Here is a 27,895-nt window from a genome sequence, read left to right on the forward strand (position 1 = left end):
TCTTTAAATTAACAACGCAGTTTTCTCTAGTAAAGAAACTAAGCTCTTATGCTTGGAGAAGGACTTTCACTCATGTATTTATAATATGTGTGGTATAATATTAGGCCAATGAATATAAAAAGGGGGATTTTTCACGTTGTAATTTTGAATTCGTGGAGAAAAATATTACATTCGGCAAATTATGATGATGAGAAAATTAGAAGTACGCCGACGACCTGGCAGAAAGCGAACATCGTGGCTTCACAACATTTGGTACTGAACCGGGATGAGAGGAGTTGAGGAATTGTTCCAGACGGCGCAGAATCGCGAAACCTTTGCCATAGTGATCGCCAACGTTAGGGGGACCTAACAAGGTGTACGAAGAAGAAGAATTTAAAATTTCAATATCAAATACAGCGGAACCTCTCCAAATTGGCCTGGATTAGATAAAAAGTGGGAGGAAAAAGGAAAGAGTGGGAGAATCGTTTCTACTCTCTCCGTCGTATGTCAGGGAACCAGTAAAGGCTTGTATACAAACTGTCCATTAGCTGAACACCTTTTGATATTTAATTTCCACTGTTGAAGATGCAGCAAATTAGTTAGTCTGTGGATGCAGCAATTAGTTAGTCTGTGGATGCAGCTTTATATGGGGGAGAGATGGACAAAATGTCAATGGTTATGAATGGTGATTTCAACATCAAGTCAGATGTAGCTCAACAAATGATAGGATTTTTGGATGAAAAATTCAATTTAAAATTGAACACCGACAAAGGTCAGTCTACAAGCAGATCTGGCATATCATAAACGCAGTATTCTCTCATTATTTAGAAAATATACTGCCTAAATTATTTGGATAATACTTTAGCTACATAAATCCACAATTTATTTCTTAATACATTGTTTGCAAGAAACATATTTTTCATACTGTTGAATGAATGAACTTTGAATGATTCATGTTAAGATGTTTACAAAGTATCACAAGTTTGTTAGGGGAGATTAGTTGAGATATTAAGAGGTATTTGTATGTCAATACTGAAAATATCGGAGAGGAAGCTCAGGTAACAATAACTTATTGGGCATTTAAAGATATGATCCAAGTGTTCCTCTTCAAGACGAACACTTAGACCTTTACACGTGGCACTGTCTTATCTGTGTTGGGATAAGACAGTGACTCTCATAAACCATCTTAAATCTACTAAAAGGGAATGAATTAGCCATGAGAATATAATAAAAAACCCTCAACTTTTATAAGCATATATTTCTTATATTTTTAGAACTGGTCACCAAAATAATTTTAATTCAACAATAATAATAATAATTATAACTCACTTATATAAATATGGAATCTTCTAAAAATCCTAACTATAATACTATTAAGTCAGAATAGTAAATACTACAGGCCACTATGGTAAAAATTGTACTGCCGTTTCATTTATTAATTATAAACTTTATAAAATAAGACCACATTTATTTTTGGTACTTTTTTCTAACCAGTTTTAACAAGCACCTTGTCAAAACCTGTTGGAAAAAAGTACCAAAAATAAAAGTTGTTAAAAATAAAGTTGGAGTTTTATTTTATAAAGATTGTAAAACGTGCCACAAATTATCAGCAAAAAACATTCAAGAAATTGTTTTATGAAACCATTAATTTAAAGTCTTATTTAATTATTTAATTTGTTTAACACATCAATAATTGAATTTTAAAAAAATCCACCATTACCAGAGAACTGGTATAAAAATAATGTAAAAATTGTCTTTTTCAATGAAAGAATGTTTATACAGTCCTTTATCTGGAAAATCACTAATTTTGTTTTTAAATATCTTAAACCATTTATTTTCACAAATGAAAGACAAGTCTTCACATTTATTTAAAATAAAATAACAACATTTTTGGAAGTGTTCAATTTTAAGCATAGAATTATATTTACAAATATAAGTTAATTACAATGTAGTTTGAAAATACTTTCTATATTAAATTTTCTGAAGATAAATTGCTATAAATTTCTCCCTCATTGAATGGTATACATTAGTTGATATATAATTATAAACTTTAGATATTACTATTTATTTTCCTATTTATGCAATGCTGCAGCGGAGAGTCCATTTTTTTGCTTTTTAATTCTGCCATTTCGCTCCAATGTTCCATCTTCAAGTAAATATGCTGGTTTATAAATTTCTGTACCATTCAAGTTGGCTTTTAATGATGGGTTAGGAATAGTATTATCAGTGTTTCCAAGTGAAGTGTATCTTTAAAAAAAATCTGATGGTTAGAACATGGTTTTACAAAACATACCTAGTATGTAACGAAATTCATAATTATTAATATTGACCTACCCAGCATCATAAAGAATACAGTATGGTACGTTGTTTTCAAAAAGATAACTCCAAATTTGATGGTAGGACCAGTTTAATAGAGGGCTCACTCTCATGATTTGCGGCCAATCTGAATCAGTCATCTACGGAATAAAAACATTTATTTATTTATATAAGTGATAATATATATATTTTTAATGAAAAATCTTTCTCTAATATGGAAGGAATATGGAAAAATGGGCATTCACAGAGCTGATACAATCTGATATTGAATGGCCTAAGTGATCACTTTGCACAGATTCACTCCATTATTAAACATCCATATTCCTCGAATTCTCGGAAGATCCGTATATCTCAATTACCCCTTTCATATTTCAGTTGAAAATGGTAGAGAATGGTCATCTAGTATTTGAATACTATCAAATAAATAAGAATATTTATAAAATGAATATTGTTTATACCATAGAAGATGATATTATCTGAGAGAGAAACAAGGTATATTTGGGTAAAGAAAAAGTTTAATTAATACCCCTTTCCATAAAGTTTCCCTTGACAAAAAGTAATATTAAGAAAAATCCAAATATATTTTTCTGATTTATTTGCTGTCAGTGGGAAAGGTTGAGGTATTCTTACAACCTATGAGTATATTACTATTAAATAATGAATTAAGGCTACAATGATTTTATTGCGCTTCTTTGGCATGGATATTAGCAAGATTTAAAAAAAAGATGAATAAAATATTACACTTGGACAAGCAAAATTAAAAGATACTCACTTCAAAGAAATTTAAGTCTTCGCTGAATGGATCTGTTCTCCTGTTTCCCATCAGGCACGTTTTCAAATTATCATTGTCATGTAAAATTTTACTCAAAGCCTCTTTGATGTTGCCGGGTATTATGGTCATATTCAAATTATATTTGGCTCGTATTTCTTGAATGAAATTTTCTAGTTCAGGGAATGGATTTTCAGGTTGTATGTAAACAAACTGAATATTTGTTTGGCCAGGAGATATTTTTTTCAACACTTTTAATGTTATATCTAACAATACTGTACAATCTTTACCTCCGTTAAAAGATAGAAATACTTCAGATACAGAATACTTTTGAAAACATTTTTTTAATACCTAGAAAGTTATAAATTACATGTATTAAAAGCATGTTGAATGATTTTTACAAATTAAAGTGTTGCAGATTGTTTAAGTTAAAACAATAACATCCATATGGAATCTTAATTCAGGCTAAAAATATGCATAATATGTTTATATATGTGAGACACAAACCTCTTCCGATTCTTGTAAAACATCTGAATAGCTAATAATTTCCATTGTGGTAGATTAAAGTTCTGTAAAATGACGTTCCTAATCCTTAAATGAATCTAATTCCCCAGCAATTTAAAAAGGTTTTGTGTTCCTGTAACAAAAATAAAAACAGCAAAAAATGCACATTATGAATAATGCTAAAGAGTACAAAAAAATTAAATGATCGGAACCTGAATGTATAGAATGTAAGCGACTAACTAAAAACTCTTATTTTACATTTTGTGCCACTTTATTTTTATTTTCTAAGTTAACACGAGGTGCTGTACTCTAGTATTTTCAGTTAAAAGGGCTCTTTATGCTGCTGTTTTTTTTAAATATTATTTAAGTTTAAATTTTACTTTCCTGGACACTTATCCAGTCCTAGTCTCTTCACCAGTAACATCATTATGCAACTCAAATTTCTGAATACATATCAAGTGTCTTCTTCTTCTAACCCTTATCCGCACCCAATGGTACATAGGGCACTGCATCATATTGACACAGTGTTATCTTGATCACTACTTATTTGAGGGCAAGGTAATCACTCCTGCACTTAAGGGACCAGTCTAGGGTAATATTAAATAAATATTGGAGTGTGAAATCACTATTACTTATTTTCACCCCTCCTGGGAATCGAACCCGGGACCTCCAGCATGGTAGCTAAACACGCTAACCATTACACCACAGAGGCATACAAGTGTCTAGATCCCTTGATCTCAATAGGTTCAATCAAATCTATTTTGATTAAACCTATTGTATATCTCTGGTAGTTATTTTCACTCTTATTCCTTGTTTTGTGTCCTCTACAATTTTGGTAATAAAACGGCGATGAAATATTGAACTTGTTCAAATTGTATGGTACAAGCCACAGTAAATTGACAATATTTTTAGCTTATTCTTTTCCTACAATGAATTCCAAAACAAATATCAACATTCAGAAGCCACTAAAAGATGCTTTTGTCGTGGTGAAAATCTCATTCAATATGTAATAATCGAGGAACGTAAGTCTTGCATTGATTTTTCACTTATACCATAATTATCATAGTGGAATATATCAAAACCATATCCTCGTACTTAGTGACCTTTTCCTGAATGGGGACAATATAAATTATAGCCAGAGTATGTGCCAGTCAAAGTATGTAATATGACAAACAGGCAGAATACATACATACTTACATTTTATCCCTCAGCGTATATTTATACATATATGTGTGTGTATGAATATATATTTACACGAGGTGACCTCAGTATTGCCATTTGCTCATAGGGGTAGCCTTACATGCAAATGGAGCCATTTTTGAAAGAATGTCAAGATTTTTGTAGGTTTGATGTCTGTCAACATTAATCAGTTCATATTAATCAACATATTATGACAAAGAAGTTTTTACTGTGTTAATCAATTCCAATTTTGTGCCGAACAAAAGGTGATGTGCGGGAAGTTATGTTTTACCACTTCCAAGAAATTTGCTGATGAATCGCATAGAGTGCTTATGGAGACCTACACCATCAGAAATGACTTGCCAATATTGGTTTAGTCAGTACAGTGAAGGCAATTTTTTTTGAGGGACCAGAAACCGGAAAATCAGCTAAAAAGTTTGAGGACATCGAATAGCAAGCTCTTTTGGACAAGAACAATACCCAATTGGAGGAAATGCTTGATGTGCAACTGGGTGTTTCTTGCACGGCTATTTCCAAGCGCCTGCATGCCGTGGGATCAAAGGTTGAGAACTGGGTGACTCTCAAATTTGATGAAAGGCAGCAGGAACGACGTCGCAACAACTGCGAAATGCTGCTCGCTCGAAACAAACAGTGGATGATGAAAAATTGATAGTTTTCAAGAATCCCAGGCACAATAAAATTGTGGGTTGACCCCGGTGAAATAACGACATCGTCCGCCAGACTGGATCGCTTTGGAAAAAAAAGAATGCCTTGAGTTTGGCAGGATCAGAGGGGTATTGCCTACTATTAGGTGCTAAAACTGTGAGAAAGTGTCAAACTCAACCGAGCTCATCACGTCAAAAGGCCCAAATTACCAGAAAAGACATGAGCGGCTAATTTACTCGACAGCAACGCATCGTGGAACATATTAACTTTCGTTTGCAACTACTGGAGGCACTCAATTTGGAGGTCCTACCCTACTTATTCACCAAACTAGGCCCCCTCCAACTACCACTTGGAGCCATGCGTTTGCTAAGCAGCGCTTCAATTCATATGAAGACATCCGAAAATGGCTAGACGACTGGTTTGCCTCAAAAACCGAGGACTTTTATTGGCAGGGTATCCATAACATGCCAGAAAGATGGGAAAAATGTGTAGAGCGAGGGTCAATACCTCCAAAAAAAAATTTTATTTAAAAAGTATTTTTGTGTATTTCTGTGTCAAAAAATGGTAATTCTGAGGTTACAGACCCGGTATATGGTAAATGTGGATAGGTAATGAAAACTTTATAGAAAAAAATCCAAATAAACAAAAAATATTTATTCAAAATGAATTTCAATTAGCCCAAACATTAACTTGACATTGGTAAAAACTGACATCCTATTGTTGGATGAATGTCGGGTAAACAAATAAAAAGTAACTCTTGATATCATAAACAAAAAAAACAGGTTCTCAGCATTTTTTGCCAACATTTCTCATCAATGGTGGTAAGGAAATTGACAGATGTCCCATTATAGAAGAGAGCTCAAACTATATTGCCTACTTCCCAGCTCTTCTTTCCGTCTCTTGGGGCTTCTAGAATTCTCTAGAATACCTTTCCAGCCCCTACTGGGGTGGGTACCGCCCACATTGGAAACCAACAGTTAATTAATGTAATAAAAAATAATAGATACCTTTATAAGTAAAAATTATCTTGGAAAAAAAATATTTAACAAAAAAAATATGGTTGATGAATGCCATACAAATAAATAATAATACAAATATATCAAAGATTGAGATGTCACTAGCATTCTTTATTGGACGAATGATACACAAACAAATAAGGATCTCAAAGATTGAGATGACACTGGCATCCTATTATTGGATGAATGATACACAAAGAAATAAGGATACAAATATACCAAAGATTGTGATGACACTGGTATTCTATTATTGGACAAATGGTACACAAACAAATAAGGTTCTCAAAGATTGAGATGACACTGGCATCCTAGTATTGGACGAATGATACACAAACAAATAAGAATACAAATATCTCAAAGATTGAGATGTCACTGGCATCCTATTATTGGACGAATGATACACAAACAAATAAGAATACAAATATCCCAAAGATTGTGATGACACTGGTATTCTATTATTGGACGAATGGCACATAAACAAATAATATGAATACAATGGAACCCCGGAAATCCGAACTAATTGGGGCTGTGGCCTGTTCGGATTTGGTATTTGGAAAAGTTCGGATTAGCCAAGAAATTTGTAATACAGTACATACATAGTACTTTACACTACAGTAGTTACATTGTACGTGCCGCCCTATGCCCCCTTTCGAGTTAGGGACTTACGAGTTACCGGTTCCTCGTACTTGAGTAGCAATACAGGTACAGTACAGTACTATTTACTTTATCAACCTTTCAATATTTTTTTAACAAAATCAAGATACGTATAATAATTTTGTGAATAATAAATGCGTCTTTAGTCTTTGCGTGATTTTAAAATGTTTTCTTACAAACGTCTTTCTTAAAAACATTGTTCGGATTTCCCGGGATTTGGATTTCCACTGTAGTTCAGAAACAAATGATTGACTCCAGATTCGGTAGACGTAATTTTAATGTAAACAAATAGTTAACAGTTTTTTTCAAAATTACTCAGAAGGGACAATCTTGGAAGGGAGAATCTTCTAATCTTGGAAGTTTACTTTGAGGTTCATAATTATCATCTAACATGTTCTGCTTTTCGATGAACAAATTATCTTTCATTCCTAACAACATATTTTTAGGTATTTTGAAACTAACTCTCATCATTTCTTTTTGAGGAGCAACATTCCTGACGTCAAAGACATCTATCAAGTAATTATCTAATTTATATTTCAAGCTCTGCTCGATCATTTTCTGAGCACTTTTAGCAGAATTCACTCCAAAAACAAAACAGTAAACGTGAATAATGGGTTCTTTGAAATCGATAAGGTCGTCCATAGTTAATCCTCCTAACAGGCCAATAAATTCACTTAAGAATTCCACGGCCAGCGCTGGTAGGTTCATTGTTATATGAATTTGGGATTGATCGTCAGTTTTGGGATTAGTAATAAGATCGCTCAAGTATGGTGCTATCACTTCCGTTATGAAGCATCTACCGTCCAAGTTATATGTTTTAAAAGAATGTCCTCCTACATTATTAAGATTTGCATTATGACAAAGCCATTTGTAAGAATCTGGATTAAGGTCATTTGCGTAAACTATACATTTTTTCCGCAGCGAAGGGATAGAAAATGGTCCAACCCCAGCAAATACATCGAATAATATATCACCAGCATTTAACAATTTTACTATTCGTTCATGTTCTGAAGATAGTCTCGGATTCCAGTACACACGGGAAAAGTCAAATTCAAAAACACATTTATTTTCTTTAACACGCGCTTGGAAATTGTCTTCACCACATAGGAGTTCCATTGAAAAATTTCTATACGTATTGTCGATACCGTTGGTTTTATTTACAACAGTTTTACAGTCTTTGATTTTATCAAGAAGAACTTGTCCGATCAAATACTTATATTCAAGTTGATGGTTTTTTAAGTTTACATGTATAATATGTCCAATCATCGAAAAACTTGTTAAACTTGGTTTGTCGGCTGGCAGAACGGCTTTTAATATTTCTTCAGCTTTCCAGTTTTCATAAGTTAGAAATATATCTTGCAATAGAAAATTTTCACTTGAGATATCCCATTTAGCTAGATTTTCACGGTCTTGAAGAATAACATCATCCCAATTACTAATTACTGATGGATCCATGTAGGCGAGCTTCGTTGAAGGTGTATCACTTTTATCGCCATCCGAAACATCTGAAGGCAAACATTCTGATTGCACGGGTTGAAACTTTTCCAGTTTGAGAAGATATTTCTTAATGAATTTCATTATATTGCATATAGTTGATTCTTTGATACGTAAGGCCGGAACATTTACTTTGATGGCAAACTGTTCCCGATCCAAGTTAGTCATTCCCCTCACGTTAGCTGGCGGCGCAATACGAGTATGAGACATGTTTTTAGGGGTTAATATTATAACACTGTGTGACTTAATACTCTTAATAGTTTGCAAATATTTTGATTGTGTTAATATAATATGTACATAGGTATACATAAGATAAAAGGATGATGAGAGAGGTTATGAAAATATTTTAATGTAAAAACAAAAAAGAAATAACCTCATTCGCACGAGAGAAAAGTCGTTTCAGTTTCAATTTTTAATATTATCCATTTTTGACACCTGGCCCACAGATTCCACAGATAAAAACTACAATGAAAAAAATAACCAGAACAATACAGGCTTAAGTAAGTACTTAAATAGAAAGGTGTATAGTACTTACCTACTCACCAATGTACTCAATATCTAATTTGGGAGTGCTCTGTCTATCAAATTTATTTAGTTTTCTAATCAAATCTTTCAAATAACCATGTATTCAAAATCACTTGCAAAAGAGTGGAGGTTTCAATTTTTTTTTTAGGTACAATTGTTGAAAAACTTGGTTTGCCTGCTAATAAAACGGCTTTTGATATTTTTAAACTTTCCATACCTAAATGGTATATATTATTATACGCAAAACCATTGGCAGGTAAAAATTCTAAGAAAAATACGTGTTTTAGATGTAAATAAAAATATAATTATAAAAAATCGCTTTGTATCGTGTATACACGTCAATCTCTTTTACTCCACTCCCGAGTGGTCAAAATGTATGGCTTCTCTCTGCGTCAAATCTTTCTTCTCTCTCATATAACAAAATATGCCTAATAAACGGGACGCGTCCTTCAAATTTCACTTTCAATTCTCGTCTCATTATCGATTTTCGAATCACCGCATAAGAAATTTTACTGACTTCAAAAATATTTATGGTTTCCTCTATTATATATGTTCCTACTATTTACAGCGTGTTATTGATATTACAAACAATAATGAACGAAAATCAATTGTGACACAGTTAGTACATTATTATACATTTTCAAGTAACTCTATAAATATAATATCTTGCATGCAACATCAATCAATCAGAGACTTATGTATATGAGAGACCATGAATTAATAATGTCCAACCTGTTCATAAATATAAGTGATGAAGTAAGTACTGTATATTACTGTAAATCTATCTGAATAAAAACTATGCTGCTTTCCGCAAGGGTACACAGAGAGGATAATATGCCACATCACTTTGTTTTTGCATTCATTCTTTGTATCTTCTTTATTTACGAAACTCATTATTTATACCACTTGAATGCTCCGACTCCTGTTTTGTGCATGTTTAAGTACATATTTAGTATTCTGATTTCGTTATTTCTTTTTCAGTCTTTCTGAAATTTCTTTCTTTCATCATTTCACATTTAGCATTCTTCACAGCAGTGACAAAAATTGTTTGTCATTAAAATAGTATTTTATAATATTTGCCGTAATTGAATGTTGAAGATATAAACAATGAAGCCAAATTTTCCATCCAATTATTATTATACATAAACATAATGAAAACTGAAAAGATTTTGTTTATATAAAATTTAAATTTATGGAATACTTTTGATTGAATTTATATATGAATTATAAATATCCTCACATATATATGGTATTCTTCATGAACTGGAGAATGCATACATACTGTATTAAATTATTGATTGAATGAAGGTATTTGATCCAAATACGAAAAGCTCTAATAGTGCTACAGAACTTCTCAGACTAGTAGTACTGCATAAATGGCTACATCATAAATATAACGCATTTTGATAAATTGTTATCATCAATGTATTCTTTAATATTGATATTTTTTTTGTTACCGATGGAGTCCACAGGTTAATGTTTATACAAAACTCTTAATTATTTCAGTTCCTTAAAATAATTTATCACTGATGGAGTAACATGATTGAAGATCTTAGATCATAAACGCACACTCTGGACCTCTCTTGATCTCATTTTAAAACTTTTGTTTTTAATTACAATACTTGATTAATATTTTTAAATGTACATATTTAAGGTCATGTATTGTTGGATAGTCTAAACGAAACTAATAAAGAGAACGAGGGAAATATCTCAACAGCAATCACTGATTTTGCAGCGGGACTCGACAATTGCAATTCAATAATTATTTTTACGGATTTTGGAATGAATAACAGGTGAATAAATACAATAAGTTTAAAATTAAAATGTTACTTCGTTTTAAAATCACTATAAATATTTTACCATAACTTAATTATAATGTTTACCGGTTTCGAAGCTAACCGCTTCTTTATCAAGACTGATTAATCTTATTTTTTTTGTATTAATCATTCTAGATACAGAAGCTGTTAGCTTATATAAAGCTTAAATATAAGTTATAATAAAATATTTTTAGTGATTTTAAAACAAAGTTACATTTTAAATATAAAATGGAAAATCACAAAGTTAATGCTTCAAATACAAATTATACAATAAGTTTATTAAAAAAACATCAAATTATTTTAATTTTGTTGTCATTTCATGGTGGGCACGCAGTTCTCACTTTCAATGTCAAAGAGACATTATTACTTTTTTGTTTTTGTTGTAAAATCGCATATAAAAATGAAAAAATACATATTTAAAAAAAATATATATTTCAGCAATTTGAATTTGAGACATCTTATAAAATTGTTACAAATGAAACAAATTTCAACAATATTCTATCAAAATAATAAGAAAAATAAGGTAAGACAGGTAATTTCATTGTTCACGGAAATACAAGAGGATTTTGTCATAATACATTTATTGTAATAAACTTTTATTGGTTTTAGGAACAATATTTCAGGTATATTTCTAAATCCATGGAAGATTATTTATTAACAACGAGTTTATTTTTTTGTAGTCCAGTTCAATGTGAGGAACTTTTAGATGAGGTTGGTATAATATGGTTAAATGATTTGTACACAGAAAAAGCATTCAGTAAATGTATTTTTTTAAATATAAACGAGTACAATAGGGATAATGGACCGCTTGGGTTTATCATATTATTATTAGCTTAGCCTAAAAATACATAGTAAATAAAAAAAACTCATCATCTGGTCCTTTTTTAGATCCGTGAGAAGAATTTAATTCATCGATTCCAGTTGTACATTTTTTATTGGGGTGATAGAAAACCTAGTAGTAGATTTATGGTCAGTGTACACGAGGCTATGAGAGTCGCAGTAATTACAAATCCAAGGACGGGGGTGTAAGAATTATATAATTAATTTGTTATATTGTAATATAAATAATACCACAACACTTGAATGTAATACATAATAGCAAAAGCTTTAACTCAACAAACTATAATTTGAAAAATATTTCAGATTTTTACTCACAAATGATTTTTCAAATATATATTTTTATATTTGGAAATAAAAAAAACAAGCTAGTATGTTGTTTTTTTTTTAAATACAAAAAATATTTTAAATGAAATAACATAATTGAATACTTACTTTGTAGTTGATTTATTAAAAAAAATCTGATCCATTTACTGTTTACATTTACAAATCACTATGAAATTTCGCCCTGCATCCACATATGCCATAGCTTATATATGAAAAATAACTTATTTGAGTTAACAAGCTGTTACAACATAATATTTTTATTAGTGTATTACAACATTATTTCTATTTTAAATACCTTTTTGTAGTGTTGAGTGCATATTAATATTAATCTAAATACTATGAATTATTTAAGTAGTGTTTATGTGTATTTAAAATTTAAAGATATCGTCTATATTACAATCAAGTGCGAGTTGAAGAGGGAGCACAAACACTTTCTATAGTAAACTGGTGGGAAAGGGGCCAGCTTTATAAAACTCCAGCCTTGCCTCCACCACTGGAGGTATATTCAGACCTCGGGGGACGGTTTTTCAAAGTTCCAGTACTTCACGTAATTTGAATTTAATATATTTATATTTAACACCTTAGAATAACTAATCAGTAAGATGTAAATTTACAGGCTCCCCCGTGGTATTTTGTCAAACGATTAAATAATTCATCGCTAGCAGTTACTGGTGGTAGAGATCATCAGCTGTTGATGCTTTTGGCAACAAAACTTAATTTTAAGTAAGTTTAGTTCATGTTGCATTTCATCATTAATATAAAATACAATTATCAGTTGGTAAAAATTTTCCATTTCGAAACTTGAAGTACACATGATAAATGGAATTAAATGGAATAATATATCATGACTAATTTTAATAAGTAATTATAGTTAATAATTATTAAGCAAAGTTAAGTCTTAAGCATAATGATGTTATATTTTTAATAACGAATAATATTTCAGAATACAGTATTTTGATCCACCCCAACACAGCCAAGGATCAGGTGTGTCAGCCAATGGATCTTTTAAGGGTGTTTTGGGAATGATTTATCGCAGGGTAAGCCATTTCATGATATATGAATGAATAGAAAATTATAATTGAGGAGGTAGCAAGTCAAGGAGTTATTAGTGATTTTTTTTCATTGGTATACATTGGGGATAATATTCACCCTGCTATGGTTCAAGTGGTGCCATTTGCTGACATTCAAGTCTCCATGGCATTGGGCTGTTCACGTCAAAATTTGAAAACCAAAATCTGGTTGAGCAAGATCATCAAGAATTATAGAAAACATGAAGAGTGTTAATCAGGATGTTTGTGACGATCCGAACCTTTCAATTCATAAGCGGGCAAGTAAGAAACATTTTATGGAAAAAGGCTAACTTTTTTTTAATCGCTCCACTAAATATAAACTTACCTTGTATCTACCATTCCCTTCATGATTAATTATCCATTGTAACGATTTTATAACTTCATATCATGTTTTGTGTTATGCTTATTTGGAAAGAATTTCACTTACATAAAAAAATGTTTCAGCTTTATTACTTATTAAAGATGTGAACTGGTGACGATAGGAGCTCTCATATTTGGTTCATTAAATAACATGAGATATATAAATACATAGAATTTTGTCTTTGTTGGGATAGATATAAGATCATTTAATTGATATTATCATTTTATATGTTTTAAAACTTACTTAGCAATTGGACTGATATCGCATTGTAAGCGAGTGTGAAAATAGAAATGATGAATATTAGTATTATAAATAATTAGTATTCATTATTAATAATACTATTAAATTATGTTTTGCCCACTGTATTTTTTTAAAAAATAAAATAAATATATTATAGGAAGCAGATTTATTTTTGGGAGATGTCACCATGTCCTGGGAGCGACAACGAGGAGTTGAATTCTCTTTCCTAACATTAGCTGACAGCGGGGCATTTGTGACGCATTCTCGACGTCGATTAAGTGAAGCATTGGCATTACTACGCCCATTCCGTTGGCAGGTAAAACATATTTAATGATAAAGTTTCAGGTCCATTCTCTTTGAATAATAAAACTCTTACACTTTATATATATGCTTTTTACATGCAACCATTGTATTGTCGCTTGGTATGTTATGGGGAATACTCACGACAAACGTTTTCGCAATTGAAAATAAATTAAAAAATAATGAAACTTTACTGTTCGTTCCAGATATTTCAGGTTACTTTATTTTAATGGTCCTTTGCGGGGTGTGGAATTTTAATTACAAATCCTACCGACAACCAAAAAAAGGTCATCAAAAGATTTTTCTATCTTACAACTACAAACATTGTCTAGGGTACCTTAATACAGAATGTAGCACTACGTACTGTGTTGACTCATTTCTATGAAAAGTATCACAATATTTTTTTTGTAATTTAGTTTAGACTAATAAAAATGTAGGTAATATTTTTTTCTGCAGTGGTAATTTTTAATACACAGTAAATTGTTATCGATTTTCATTTTTTTCTTATTTAACTGGTATGCACTTACTCTGTATCAGGTGTCTTCCCTGCCTACCTACTCCTTGTTCCGTGACTGCTATTGAGTCATCATCATTTTAATTTTGATAGACGTATGGTAAGGGGACGGCCATGTTTGAAATTTGAATTTATTTATTATGATTTACAGGTGTGGCCAGTAATTCTGGGGACAATAGTGGGCAGTGGTCCAGCTCTGTGGCTGGCAGCTGCAAGTCCCTCCCTTTGGGATCAAAACAATGGCCCCATCCCATCGCTATCCAAATGTGTATGGTTTACCATGTCAATTTTTCTAAAGCAATGTAATTATGCTTGCTCATTTTTTCTATCTAATAATGACTCTGATTTTTTTTTCGGCTAGTAATTAAATTAATGAATTAGCATGGAATTACAATGAAAAGATAGAATGTTAACTAAGTAGAGTTTATATTATCATTAGTTTATTTTTAACTTTTCTTCTATGCAATGAAAAACAAATAATCAATAATTGTCTTTTTGGTCATAATTTTCTGCTAAAACTGATTGATAACCGTTTAATATCAAAGTCGTTATAATAAAGTTCAGAAGCAAAATCAAGTTAGATAGATATACTATGTAGTCAATGATAAATTTTCTCTCTAATTCCAGCCCTGGTTCCTTTGTAGTTTTTCAGAATATTGATATATTTTTTTAATTTGTAAAGGTGGGCGATTTCCATCACAGAACAGCCATGCACGTGCTGTGGCGCTGCTTTTGTCCCTAGCAGCTACTTATGTTTTAAGCGATATGTATTCTGCTACACTCACTTCTCTGCTAGCTCGACCAACTTTAGAGCCACCCCTCTCCACTCTTTCTGCATTGGAAAATGCTATGATATTAGACAACAAATATCAACTTTTTGTGGAGAGGCATAGCTCTTCTTTGGCGAAACTTCAAGTAGGTTTTCTTTATGAAAGTAATGTAACTAAAATTTTATTTTAAACAAGCAAAATTCAGTAGAACCTCCATTATCTGGATTACATATCATATAAAAAATACATATTCTGAAGCTTTCAGTGCTCAGATTTAAAATTAAGACTACTTTGTTTAAAAAATTATGGTAAATTGGCAGCTTCAAAAAAGACAGTTTTAAATGAAATTCAATTACAGAATTTTTATGATACAGATTTTTTATTGTTTAGACAATGTTGATTTGCAACTACTTGTAGTCTGGACAATGTAGGATTTACTGTATATGATGGTATTGAAAACAAATATAACAATTTACAGGCTTGAGATTTAGGAAGGAAAACACAATAAAAGCAAAAAAGGAGATTCATAAACTTTAATGATTTAGCGCTGAAGAGCGTAATCTTGCTTTCAATAGTTCTGTTGAAAAATGCCAGCGGTGCATCGCATTCTATATTTCAGTTTATGTTTGACAAGTGCCGGTGAATTTCTGTGTTTTATTATCATAGTATAAAACCATGCGGGGAGAATATAAAAATAATTTTGTATATCTATGATTTTTTTTAAAGAAAAGGCACTTTTTTCTGACAAGCATTTAAAAAAACATCTTGAAATAATCTTTGAAAAAAATATGGCTCTAAAACAGTTTAATAAATAGTCAATTATAATGTATTTTTAGAATGGGACAGGAGTATATGGAAGGCTATGGAAAATGATGCAGCGGCAGCAGTATCAAACTGTTCCTTCTGTTGAACAGGGAGTTCGTCGAGTTCTCTATCATAATAGAATTCATACAGCTTTTCTTGCTGGGAGAGAGACACTATACTTTAATACAAGGAGATTTGGTGATGTTTCTGATTTGTACTTTGAACAAATATACATGCATGTTTTATATAATAATTTCCGAGTTCGTAGATAATTTATTTAATATCAAATTCACTAATTTTCTGTAATGGTTAGAATTCAAAAGGATGGTAGAAGTTTTCAATTACTTCATGTTTCAGGTCCATCAAATTTTCAACTGAGTGAAAAATTATATACTCGATATTCCGCAATCGCACTTCAAGTTGGATGTCCCTATGTAGAAAACATCAATAAAGTGTGAGTTCATTACAAAATTCTAATATGATAATTATGGTTATTAGCTGTTTTGGTTTTGCGCATAAATTTGGTGCAGATTGTTACAGCTTTTCGAGGGAGGAATTCTCACAAAGATGACCAACGAAGAATATGAGAAATTAGGGCTTGAGATTGTACCAACAAACGATGACAAGGGTCCTTATTTAGGGGAAGAAAGCGGCTCAAAAACAAATTTTGGTGGCGGAAGTAACTCTTCAACCCAAACACTTGAGCCCATTAGTATGAGAATGTTGCAGGGAGCCTTTTATATACTTTCATTTGGATACATTATATCAGGCAAAGTATAAAATAGTTTATGGTGTTTTACCCGGTTATCATTACCTTAATTAAAAGCAGTAAAGTTATTAGGTTTTTTTTTTATTTGACCTCAAAATCTATGCAGATAAGTCAAGTGTAGATAAATTTAACAAAAGAGATACTTTGATGATAGCTTTTGGGGACTGTAACACATCATAAGTTCTATAAATAATTTCCAAAGTACCTGGGCCAGGACTTCCTTGCATAGTTTCTTGAAAATTTCCTACAAGTATCAGTATGTAATAATTACTTCACAATTTAAGATTTCATAAAATATTTATTTATTGTGGCAAAACCAGAATGGTTGAAGATTAAAATTGAATCAGTTTAATTATGTTTCTTTGAAATTGTATTCCTATTCACAATATTAGTATATTTTTGGTTAATAATAAATTATATTGTGAAAAGAAAAGTTAAATATATAAATGTGAAAAGACATAGATATAGTTATGCTCGCAAGAACTTACTCGTCCTGAGTTCAATTTGTTATAATTTATTTTTGGACTGATAAAAATATATTTTTTAATTTTTCAAATAATTCCTAATCTTTTGAGATTTGTGGAGTTTGCTGTATTTATCATTCACAAAAACATATAACCGTCAGTCGAGAATATAAAGAATTTATACAAACATTCATACACAGTTGTTAATGATGATATTTTAGGAATCAGGTTTTTTTAAAAAAAAACTTTTTATTGTGTATACACAATAACATCTGAAAAATTAATTTATTTCAGGACTTACCCTTATTTATGAACTTAAAATGGATACAAGGATAAAGAAGAGTTTTCAACAACAAATGTCTTGGATTTGTTCATACTTTGAAAGGAAATCTGAAGTTTTACAACCTGAATTTGAGTACATTGAGTAGCAGAAAACATATGTCCAACAATTTATTTTTGACAAAAGATTTATTAATCAACATGCCTAAAACCTAGTAAAATCACTAGTAAACGAGTGAAGGCTTAATAAAAAACCAAAACAGTTTACTAGGTTACATATAGTTATTTTTTAGGAATAATAAGTATTTCAAAATGTAGGTACATGTACATATCGCTCACTCCTTTCAAGAACGTCATAATTTAAAAAAAACTTGATTTTTCAGGAGAACGTTTTTAAAGTTTAAAAATATAATACAATATATTTAAAATAAATATCAAGCCACTTATTTATCTTTTTACTGTGCAACAGACCTTTTTAGGTAAAACCTGAAGGTTTTTTATCCACTTGAAAAATATCTAGTATATTTTAAAAAAATAATTAAAGAATACCTTATCTTCTAAATGCAAAAACAACACTTTCTGCCCTTTAGCGGGTAAATATTAAGTTAAAAATATGCCTCTATGGCTGGGATATAGTACACTTTCTGGGCATTCCCAAAACATGCACAACTAAAAATTGACGATTTTTGATTTATGATGTTCTTGAAAGGAGTGAGCGATATATGGTATATGTATAATATTGTAAAAAAAAGTTCATCAAGTTTTTCCCAGAAAAGTTGATCTCGAATATTACTTATTCATTGTAGAAAGTGTATTAATGTATGTGAGTGAATTTGAAGTTGTTGTGGTCTATTTGGCAGGTATACGCGTTTCCATCAGTAACACAGTAATAATTGAATTGCATACCATATAGGTCTGAGGGGCGGCAACTCATAAGTTTCACACTCTGTATACAAGCATTATATGTATCTGTTTTTGTATGAGCTTTATTTGAGTCGACTTTGATGGAAACACCTACGGCATCATGGTTTGTTTAGATTAGATACTATTTCTTAAATAAATTGTTTATGGTAAAACCTGAAAGTTGCGATGATTATTACGTAAACTATTAAAAATTATACATTTAACATAATTAGGATAATACTAGCATTGCAACCAAATATGTAATATTTAATTATTTTTCACATGTTGTAGACTGGATCATGTAGGCATTGTTTAGTAAAAAAATCTGTATTTTCAAACAAATTTTATTATAAAAATAGAGTTATGTAAAAATACAGCTAGAAACTAGTACATACATACGACTATGAAACAATAATATTATTAATATCTGCTCTTTTTTTACCAAATAACTTTTTATGTGAATCTCAAATTTATTTAAATACATATTATGATAATAAAGAATTAAAATTATATGCACAATTTTCCAATATTATGATAATATCCTGTACACTAAAAATAATTCTAATCATTTAAGATTTGGTAATATGTATTTACAATTGTTTTAAAAGGAGTCCTGAGTAATAAAATTTATACACATATATATATTTACATTATTTCGACACCTCGGAATAGCAAGTCTCAATTTGCACTAAAAGAGTTGAGATAATGAGCCAAAGTTTTAAATATTTAAACACTATTATATCTTCACCATTCCTTTACAATGGTGAAGATATAATAATGGTATTTAGGTATTAATAAGAACGAAGGATCATTGTAAGTTGGAAATCTAGACTACTGAAAAAATAAGTTAACACACTTTGTGCGGGGACGATAGTCCTACCCGCACTGCACTTTAAAGGTGGGTAAGATATTTAAACTTGATTATTTCATGAGTATTTTATGTCAAAGCTTCTGTTCTAAATTACGCACACATTAATAAAAAAAATAAGATAAGCCATTGTTTATTTTTCATACACACATACTCTGGCACAGCTCAGGTCAGCTTGAGTAATTAGTAATTAGAGTTAATGAGTCAGTGAAATGATTTATGTTAGCAATAATAATTCTTTCCTTATAATCCCTCTATTCTTATTTGAATGGTAGGCAATAATAATTCTCAAATTACAATTCTTCTAAATGCGAGATTATCAAAGAGTACTTTCCTAATTTAAACAAAACTGTTCTTTAAAAGAAAGACACAATACTGTGGAACAATATATTCTAAGTGTGAATTTGATTTTTACAAACAAATTTCACGACAAATTTTATCAAAAAATAATCGATACTAAGGAAGATAAAGCGTTTTTTGTAAAATTTAGGTTTGTTTTATATTCCTCTAGTTTTTGCCCGCTATGGGCAACAGTAAGTTTGCCGCGAAGCCCGCACAAAGTGTGTTAAGAAATTGTTCCACTTATTAGGTCATTTCAAATAATCAATAGGTTTCATCTGCCAATAGCAAGATTTTTTATATTTTGTTCTAATGAATAGCTTAAAATAATGTGAGTTGGGACCTTGGTGTTCCAAGGGATTAATTTATGAAATCTGTTGCAGGTCATGCACCTTCATACCTTTTATTTTAAAGGATATGTAGAATTCCTTAAGCGAACATCCTTATATATGCTAATTATATTTTTTAAAAAAGGATTAGTAGATTATAAATTACATATACAGAAATTCCTATAAAATATGTTAAAAAAAGCGTAAATTCATAAAATATTAAAGCAAAAACTCACCTAAAAAACACAAAACAAAATTGATCCATCTCGGCAAAATATTTTTAAACTAGTTAAGAAAGATCATTGTTTCAGTAGATCTACTCAAATAAATAAATGGATTATCAGAAGAAAATCACTTTGGAGCGGTCCTTGGATCAGTATATTTATATTTTTTTCTTCTCCAGATAATGTCTATAATAATTTTAATAGATTTGTTAACTGTTGTTAACGATATTTTGCCAGAAAAAGTCAATATCTATACATACAATGTGGTTAATAACAACCCCTAAACAATCCATTAAAAAAGTTTAAACAATATAAATATAAGGATATTACAAAAAAGAAATACAAATGTTAGGTACATAAAAATATCTATGAAAATGGATGCTTTCAGGAGAAAAGAAATTATGTAAAAATATGTATTCAATAGTTATTTCTAAGACTTTCTTCGAGAAAATAATCGCAATTATAACAAGCTGTGTTCTGTAGTGAAACTATTATTGAAATCACTATTTTGTTCCCAAATTGATGCTCGGCAATGAGCAGGATGACTAAGAGAGAGATTACAACAGATTTTTTTTCTGAATGTAACAATATATGCAGCATATTCGAAACTACCATTTATGTACTTGCCTAAATGACATTTTTAAAACTTATAAAATAAACATTATTTTTAATTATTAGTTTAAAATAAATTTATTGAACACTTCAAATTTAAAGTAAAAATGTAATATCTCAATCGACAAAATGTTTGCGGGGTGCGTATTATTCTCAAATGTAATTGTTTCATAAATATTACAAATCTTTAAGATGCAGCTGTGTGAGTCATTTTAAATTCTCAATATGAATGTAATTATCATTTTCTTAGCCGTAATGTTGTTCAAGTGTGGAAATCAATAATTCTATTAGTTAGAAATATTTTAATGAAGAAAATGACCAAAAAGTTATGTTTCAAACCTTAAATCTCTTCAGAATAGTGATGACTACTGCATTTTCCATAAAAATACTAAAATTAGAATAATATTGCTAGATACATATGTACGATACTTAAAAAAACTTATATATCTTACCAGGAAGTGTTATACTATACACACATACCACTGGACTTTTTAGACCACTTAGTAATTATTAACTGTACAATATTTTCCTAATTTACATACATAAAGCATCAATAGAATGAGTTTTTCGAAATTACAGATTATTTAAAAGATAATTTCTTTTAACTGGATTTTTTCGGTAACATTATGATCTGCAGAAGTTTGATAATATCGCTGACTCCTTTCAAGAACGTCATAAATCAAAAAACTTGATTTTTCAGGAGAACGTTTTTAAAGTTTAAAAATGTAATACAATGTATTAAAAATATATATCAAGCCACTTATCGAAATTTTTACTATGCAACAAATATTTTTAGGTAAAACCTGAAGGTTTTTTCTCTATTTGAAAAATATTTAGTTTATTTAAAAAAATAATAAAACAATACCTTTTCCTCAAAATGAAAAAACAACACTTTCTGCCCTGTAGCGGGTAAATATTAAGTTAAAAATATGCCTCTTTTGCTGGGATACAGTACATTTTCTGGGCATTCCGAAAACATGCACAACTGAAAATTGTCGATTTTTGATTTATGACGATCTTGAAAGGAGTGATCGATATGTATTCATCGGCAAGGTGGTTGAGTTATATGAGGTCTGTTGTAGGGTCCACTTGTTGCTAAAGCTCCCCGTTCTTTACGTACTGATTTGCAGCCAACTGAGAAATAATGTTCAATAAATTAATGACATTGTCAATACATACATACACACTTAATCCGGTAATGTCAACATCCTGTAATTGAAAATCAATCAATCTTCAATAGCTGTATATTGTGCATTTTTATTCTCATGCAAGTCAAAATCAAAATTAAGACTAAACATTTTTTGGATGAATCTCTAATGGAATATTAAATTATGTATCACAAATATAAGTTACTTAATTCAATCACCGCAGCGCTCATATAGGTCAGCGAGTGATTAAGGTGCTCAGTGGCACCAATAACAGTACAGTCTTTTTGGCATTCACGAGGGAATTTAAAAGATTTACATTTAGAGATTTATACAAAAAAATTATGTACATGAAATACCCAAGATTCGAGTCTTTATTTCTCGGGATGAAGTATTTAGATGGTATAAATTTTTCGGTAATACGACTTATTATTTCTACTATTGGCATCTGTCTAAATAATTCTGAAAAAAAAACTTTTGTCCATTTAAATGATGAAATTGAGCTACGGTAGTTTTGGCAGCCACCATAAACAGATAACATATCTACATCTCAGTCGCGGTTAGTGATGCATTACGAACTTGAGACATATCTTTTAAACTTAACACACACACACACAAAATTAGCGCCTGTTACTGTTATATCAGTCCTGTGTTAACATGGAATTCTTTTAAAGATTAAAACATCAGACTATGTATAATGGAAGGAGCTGGAAAAAAATAATTTGTATTTTGGTAAATGATGAGGAATTACCTTGAACATTATTTTTGGCAGGCTCAGTATAGCGGAAGCGATTAGTGGATGAACCAAATCCTGATTTGTTCTCTTTGGATATATTATTAGCAATCACCATTTTGCTAATGGTTGCCGAATTTATTGACTTACTCTTCAAAGCTAAAAAATAAGCATAAATTAGGTACAAGTTATTGAAATGTTGCGCACGAAAAGTAATAGATGTATACCAATTTACTAACGTTTATTATCACCTATTAAAAAGTTTGTCTTTTCTGACAAGACTCGTTTGTGCACACCCCCGAGTTTTGTTTGTTTCCTCACCGGTGGTTCACCTTTCTTGTGCTTCTGCGTCAACACAAATGTCGAGTTAAGATCTGCTACATTGATAGGTTTGTGTGAAACATTGGAAGTACCATTGTCTGGGTACACAACAAATGGTTTTGCATCATATTCTAATGTACGAGTAGAATTCATGTCATCTCCAGATTCTATATCGAGTGTCTCATTTAGTATCTGAGCTTTGCCTTCAGTCTGGAATGTCACGTTGCTATTGAATAATTCTTGCGAATGCCTGGATTTATCATTGTAATACGAAATATCGATTTTGGGCAATTCGGGGATAGTTTGGCTATTAGAGGGATCCAATCTTAAAATAAAGTTGATGTGTGCATCCTCGCATTTGGCCGATAAATCATTTTCTCGTTCATCTTTCCATGTGATAGATTTGGACGTTTTCCCCTTGCGAATGAGGTCATTGTACTCAGAGACCATCGATTTAGTGACCTTATCATATCCTTTGAGATATAGATAATATCTATTTAGCATCTTCAAGGAATCTTGGATGAATTCGTGATGCGTATTAAGTTCTTCGTATTGCGTTGTTGCTATATTCTTCACATGCTCATCTTGAGCACGCAGAATAATTAAGTCTTTTTCATTTTCGAGAGATTTTACTGTATTCTCTAATGCAGGAGCTACTTTTAAAGCTCTTTGAACTAAGCATTTATAGCTATTTGATAAATTATTCATGTTATCCCACATATCCAGTAAATCTTTATTAAGTTCAGTAGCTTGGTGAATTAATGATTCTGCAGTTATTTGAAGCATAGAAGTTTGATCGCGACAAGCCTGCAAGTAAAAATTAATAAATAAATAATTCACAATTTGAGTAATGGTTTTGGCATTAATTTACATTATAGATACGAGTAAATATCATGCGCAGTAATATAATTGGTGCTTTCAAAAAATGAAGTAACTAGAAAGTTAATTGAAGTCAAACCTCTAAGAGATCAGTGTCAGTAAAGTGGCTACACATGGTGGCAAGTATCGCAGCAGCACGTCGCTTCCGTATAGCTCGTATTAGAAGGCATCGCTGTTTGCTTTGACGATGGAGGAATTTCTCCAGAACTATCCAGTAAGGCTTCACACCACTTTCTAGTTGACAGCGCCAATCATCTGCCAATTTATTAGTGACAGAAGATTGAACATCCTCGACAGCAACCGGTCTGGAAGAAGATTGAGCTCGAGCCAATTCAGCCTCTAGCAGTTTCACTTTGACGGTCAGCTCCTCTACTCTCTTGATATATTGTGAAACATGACTATCGCAAGAGACAATATTCTTCTTCATTCTCAGTTGTATTTTGTTGGCGCGTGTGGCATATTTCAGGGTGTTGTATGTATCTTCGTAAGAGAGATGAGTAGGAGCGATGTTTGCAATCATCACTGTTCTACAATTACCTCCCAAGCTGTCTTTAAGTAATCTTGTGAGTTTTGAATCGCTGGAATTAATACATATACTCAATATAATTAATAATACAGAATAGGAAAATAGAGCTGTAAGCGGTATGTTGCCTTCTCAATAAATAATCAATTTTAGTTTCGGTGACTATCAGCACAGTGTTATACATACATACATGTATTTGGTTTGATTTAGTCCATACACTGAATGCATAAAAGCAAACAATTTATATTCCAAGGTTCTTATTTATAAAGAAGTTTGGCATCATACTGATATTCTTTGATAATTCATTGACTATATTAGTGAATAATATTTTGTGAAGGTGGTATATGTTTATAATACACATGAATATGATTATTTACCGGTAAGGAATGAACTTGGAGCCATCGGCGAGTTGATTAATACAGTTCCCGAGAGCGAGTAGACTCCTGTTGATGTTTGCTCCTTCCTTGAACCTCTCTCCCTTGCATCCTGTCGCCGAAGCTCTTTCGCTTCCTGCCAAGTCTATCATCGATAGTTTCACAATCTTCACCTGCCCGGAGGTCTTATTCCTCATCTTGACGTAAACCTGAAGCATTTGGAACATAACAAGTACTCTAAAGAAATTGTCACTCTCTCTGGAAAAAGTTGTAAAAGCCAGTTAAGTTAAAATATTTCGTTTAAGGAAATATTTGTACTTCATTCACTTTTGGATATTATTATTGTTTTACCTATCATTCTAATAGATTTTGCGATTGATTTGAATAGATATTATAAGGTAAGAATATAATCATACAATAAAATATTAATTTATGACAGCATTGATCTCATTAATTTAAAATAGATAAAATAGAGTATTTCAGAATATTGTCTAATGCATGTATAATACGGTACAGTAAACCCCCCTCCAATGTTGACATAGTTACCACTTTATCTTAGGAAATTTTGTAAGGGGTTAATGTTTCAAATTCTATTTTTACATTTTAACTAGCGGAAATGTCTGTAATGAGTCATTTTAAATTGAAATACAAAAACATTAATTTCCCTATAACATCCTCTCCGATGACGCGGTACATATCTCAGCATTATAGGGGGGTTTACTGTATATAAGAAATATGAATACTTATATGAAGAATAAAGCTACCTGAAATACAGCGTGGCTTCGGGAACTTTCGGCATTGGCATCAGTCGGATGTTGGGTGCGATTTCTATTTCCCTTTTCCAGCATGTCCAGCAGATCCTGAGCAGTGTGAATACTCTGACTGTGTAGGCCGGACACTATCACTCCGTATGATCCGTCGCGCAAGTTGAGGGGGCCAGAAGGAATCAGTAAGTCATGTACATTCTCGTTGTAAATCTACAACAAATTAGGTATATTAAAATGTCTATGCTCGCAATCTTCTTCTTTCTGACTATATCTCAGTTTATTGTCCGTGTAGACTGCTGGGGTCGAGGAGAGCTGTCCTCAGGTTATAGGTCCTTCTGTCCTGGACAACGTCACCTAGGCCATGCCTTCCAATCATGTTATCTTTCTGCATCACCCATGAATTTCCAATCTTATTCTTTCTCTAGATAACTTTTGAGGAAGATCCATTTCTATTGTCTGGTAACCATACCATCTCAACTGTCTTTCCTCTACCTTCCTATCAAAGTCAGTTACGCCCAGGCTTCCACGAATGCATGAACTCGTTATTTTGTCTCTAAGGGACACTTCCACTGACCATGTAAGTGGATTCTAGTTGTCTATGTTAACAATCAACAAGTGGATAAAGAAAGAAAGCGAGTAATGGGTATACAAATGCAAATATTGCACTAAATATTTACTGCTAATATAAATATGTCCATGGAAGTTTCACTGGTAGTGTGTAATGGAATGGAGTCCTATGTATACGAGTGAAATACGAAATAAGCAGAAGTAGGATACAAGCACAGAGGAATAAACTTAAGCTTATTTTTGGTTATGTTGAGAATAAATTGTAAAAAAAACTAGGACCGTATACGCTTGTGCTTCCCTATGTGTCAAATAGTGTGATGATAGCGGCAATTGTAGAGTAATTTAATTAAAAATAAAGGAATGGGAAGATAGTAATTGTATAATATGAACAAACCTCCAAGTAGGACACACATATTTCGAAATCTCTGTCCACCTTATGATCTTCCATGCACCGGAAGAGTTCCTGCATGGTGAGATACGTGATTCCGGGGCATGTAGGGTATCCTAGCATTGTATGCGTCTTCCCCGCTCCGGTTGCCCCATAAACAAACACTGAACAATTATATCCATCCATTAAGGAGTTGATTAAATCTTTAGTGCTGTCATTAAACACGTCTTCGTTTGTGGCGTTCATGTCAAAAACGTTGTCAAACATTAGCTGCATTTCTTTATTCGCTTTCTTAATATAGTTGTGCGTTGCGTGTTGAACTCCATGAAAAAAGAAGGGTTTTTCATCCTCCCTAGGATCGAAAATAAGCATTCGCGAGTCGAGAGTTTTGACAACCAACCTACATTTGGCATCGTTTTCTCTATCATTTAGCGGTCTGACTCTAATAGCTACTTTGATATTAGCTGGGGTAGAATCAGTCGACCCTGATAATGAAGGTTTCATTGCTGTAGCTCCAACTTTAGAATTCCTTCTAACTTTTTTGCGTTGAGGAGAATACGCAGCTTTAAAATCCCGTTTCCCGGTAATCATTTTGGGCAAATTATCAAGTTGAATACGTTAAAATAAGTATTAAAATGTACAAAAACACATTGAATCACTGTTTGTAAAATATAATTATAAAATCCTGAACAATGTTTACTGTAAAACGAAAACGTCAAACCAAAACACGTAATTAAACCGCTTTTGAACGTATCCGTTGAGTTTGTTTGGTTTTGAATTTTGAATTGTAATTCTTTATTTTTCCGTTAAAATGTAGCGGTGATTGGCGGCACTGACGTTCCCATTGATGTAATGTTGCTAGTTGTAAGGGGCGTAACTAAACGCGGTGCTACATCAAATAGAAATAATAAATACAAAAAACTAAAATAAAAAATAAGTAGGTTGGTAGAATTAATGCTGATCATCACTTTCATAATCATAAACCACGTGCAAATAGTACAAATTAGTTAGTTTTTTTTGTAATATGCTAGTTTAAAAATATTAAGTATTATTAACATACATGTAAAAGCACATTCATGAAAATACTTTATTATTTTCCAAATTATAAACAAAAAAATCTTCTTATTAAAGACTTGCTATTTGCTCCTTTAGACACTGGCGCTTCGCTACTTTAGATCACCGTGGCAAAGGCCTCCCTGTCTGCGCTCTTTGAAGCAGCACATGGACTCAGCTAAGACGATTGCTTTTTGTTAATGCCAAGTCGTCATT

General features: G+C 31.6%; 4 protein-coding genes across 15 annotated transcripts; 1 reads left to right on the forward strand and 3 right to left on the reverse strand.

The window, feature by feature from the left end:
• Positions 1–1,901: 1,901 nt before the first annotated feature.
• LOC148308495 (bifunctional FAD diphosphatase/FAD synthase-like) lies at positions 1,902–9,062 on the reverse strand. 3 transcript variants are annotated; one of them, XM_088261616.1, is made up of 6 exons: positions 8,951–9,030; positions 4,766–4,921; positions 3,572–3,701; positions 3,068–3,415; positions 2,314–2,435; positions 1,902–2,226 (listed from the first exon to the last, which is right to left on the reverse strand). In XM_088261616.1, exons 3-6 carry the CDS (start codon positions 3,614–3,616, stop codon positions 2,052–2,054), a joined length of 690 nt encoding a protein of 229 aa, XP_088117742.1. In that variant the 5' UTR covers positions 3,617–3,701; positions 4,766–4,921; positions 8,951–9,030; the 3' UTR covers positions 1,902–2,051. The 3 variants fall into 3 exon arrangements, with proteins under 3 accessions (XP_088117742.1, XP_088117741.1, XP_088117743.1); XM_088261615.1 differs by lacking the exon at positions 4,766–4,921 and having other exon boundaries at positions 8,951–9,062; XM_088261617.1 differs by lacking the exon at positions 8,951–9,030 and having other exon boundaries at positions 4,758–4,883.
• On the reverse strand, positions 7,269–9,013 carry LOC148308496 (tRNA (guanine(37)-N(1))-methyltransferase). The gene has a single exon (XM_088261614.1). The coding sequence runs from the start codon at positions 8,884–8,886 to the stop codon at positions 7,399–7,401; it is 1,488 nt and encodes a 495-aa protein (XP_088117740.1). The 5' UTR covers positions 8,887–9,013; the 3' UTR covers positions 7,269–7,398.
• Positions 9,063–9,223: 161 nt separating the features above from the next.
• Positions 9,224–17,818, forward strand: Ir40a (Ionotropic receptor 40a). Of its 9 annotated transcripts, none has more exons than XM_088261604.1 (15): positions 9,224–9,720; positions 10,757–10,895; positions 11,358–11,442; positions 11,529–11,630; positions 11,808–11,944; positions 12,465–12,630; positions 12,700–12,806; positions 13,027–13,120; positions 13,912–14,070; positions 14,720–14,870; positions 15,251–15,483; positions 16,175–16,340; positions 16,500–16,596; positions 16,673–16,911; positions 17,670–17,812. In XM_088261604.1, the coding sequence occupies exons 2-15, from the start codon at positions 10,885–10,887 to the stop codon at positions 17,801–17,803; spliced, it is 1,881 nt and encodes a 626-aa protein (XP_088117730.1). In that variant the 5' UTR covers positions 9,224–9,720; positions 10,757–10,884; the 3' UTR covers positions 17,804–17,812. The 9 variants fall into 9 exon arrangements, with proteins under 9 accessions (XP_088117730.1, XP_088117731.1, XP_088117729.1 ...); XM_088261605.1 differs by lacking the exon at positions 9,224–9,720 and adding an exon at positions 9,747–9,858 and having other exon boundaries at positions 16,673–16,916; XM_088261603.1 differs by lacking the exon at positions 9,224–9,720 and adding an exon at positions 9,747–9,858.
• Positions 17,819–17,856: 38 nt separating this feature from the next.
• LOC148308498 (kinesin-like protein KIF18A) lies at positions 17,857–27,452 on the reverse strand. Of its 2 annotated transcripts, none has more exons than XM_088261602.1 (7): positions 26,633–27,452; positions 25,669–25,881; positions 24,908–25,113; positions 24,087–24,585; positions 23,059–23,935; positions 22,826–22,966; positions 17,857–22,063 (listed from the first exon to the last, which is right to left on the reverse strand). In XM_088261602.1, exons 1-7 carry the CDS (start codon positions 27,215–27,217, stop codon positions 21,972–21,974), a joined length of 2,613 nt encoding a protein of 870 aa, XP_088117728.1. In that variant the 5' UTR covers positions 27,218–27,452; the 3' UTR covers positions 17,857–21,971. The 2 variants fall into 2 exon arrangements, with proteins under 2 accessions (XP_088117728.1, XP_088117727.1); XM_088261601.1 differs by having other exon boundaries at positions 17,860–22,063; positions 23,047–23,935; positions 26,633–27,450.
• Positions 27,453–27,895: the final 443 nt, after the last annotated feature.

This window comes from Brachycentrus maculatus, unplaced genomic scaffold (genome assembly GCF_059751285.1).
Source record: "Brachycentrus maculatus isolate JH-2025_06_01 unplaced genomic scaffold, ASM5975128v1 h1tg000160l, whole genome shotgun sequence".
NCBI classification, from domain to species: domain Eukaryota; kingdom Metazoa; phylum Arthropoda; class Insecta; order Trichoptera; family Brachycentridae; genus Brachycentrus; species Brachycentrus maculatus.

Coding starts and splice junctions, on each gene's coding strand:
- LOC148308495 (XM_088261615.1), bottom strand. CDS start 3,616: ATGGAAATTATTAGCTATTCAGATGTTTTACAAGAATCGGAAGAG. Junction 2,436..3,067: donor AAGACTTAAATTTCTTTGAA/GTGAGTATCTTT, acceptor TTTATTCCGTAG/ATGACTGATTCAGATTGGCC. Junction 2,227..2,313: donor TGTATTCTTTATGATGCTGG/GTAGGTCAATAT, acceptor TTTTTTTTAAAG/ATACACTTCACTTGGAAACA.
- LOC148308496 (XM_088261614.1), bottom strand. CDS start 8,886: ATGTATACCTATGTACATATTATATTAACACAATCAAAATATTTGCAA.
- Ir40a (XM_088261604.1), top strand. Junction 12,631..12,699: donor TCAAAGTTCCAGTACTTCAC/GTAATTTGAATT, acceptor GTAAATTTACAG/GCTCCCCCGTGGTATTTTGT. Junction 13,121..13,911: donor TGGGAATGATTTATCGCAGG/GTAAGCCATTTC, acceptor AATATATTATAG/GAAGCAGATTTATTTTTGGG.
- LOC148308498 (XM_088261601.1), bottom strand. CDS start 27,217: ATGATTACCGGGAAACGGGATTTTAAAGCTGCGTATTCTCCTCAACGC. Junction 24,586..24,907: donor TCCAAGTTCATTCCTTACCG/GTAAATAATCAT, acceptor TATTAATTCCAG/CGATTCAAAACTCACAAGAT. Junction 22,064..22,825: donor TGCCAAAAATAATGTTCAAG/GTAATTCCTCAT, acceptor ATTATTTCTCAG/TTGGCTGCAAATCAGTACGT.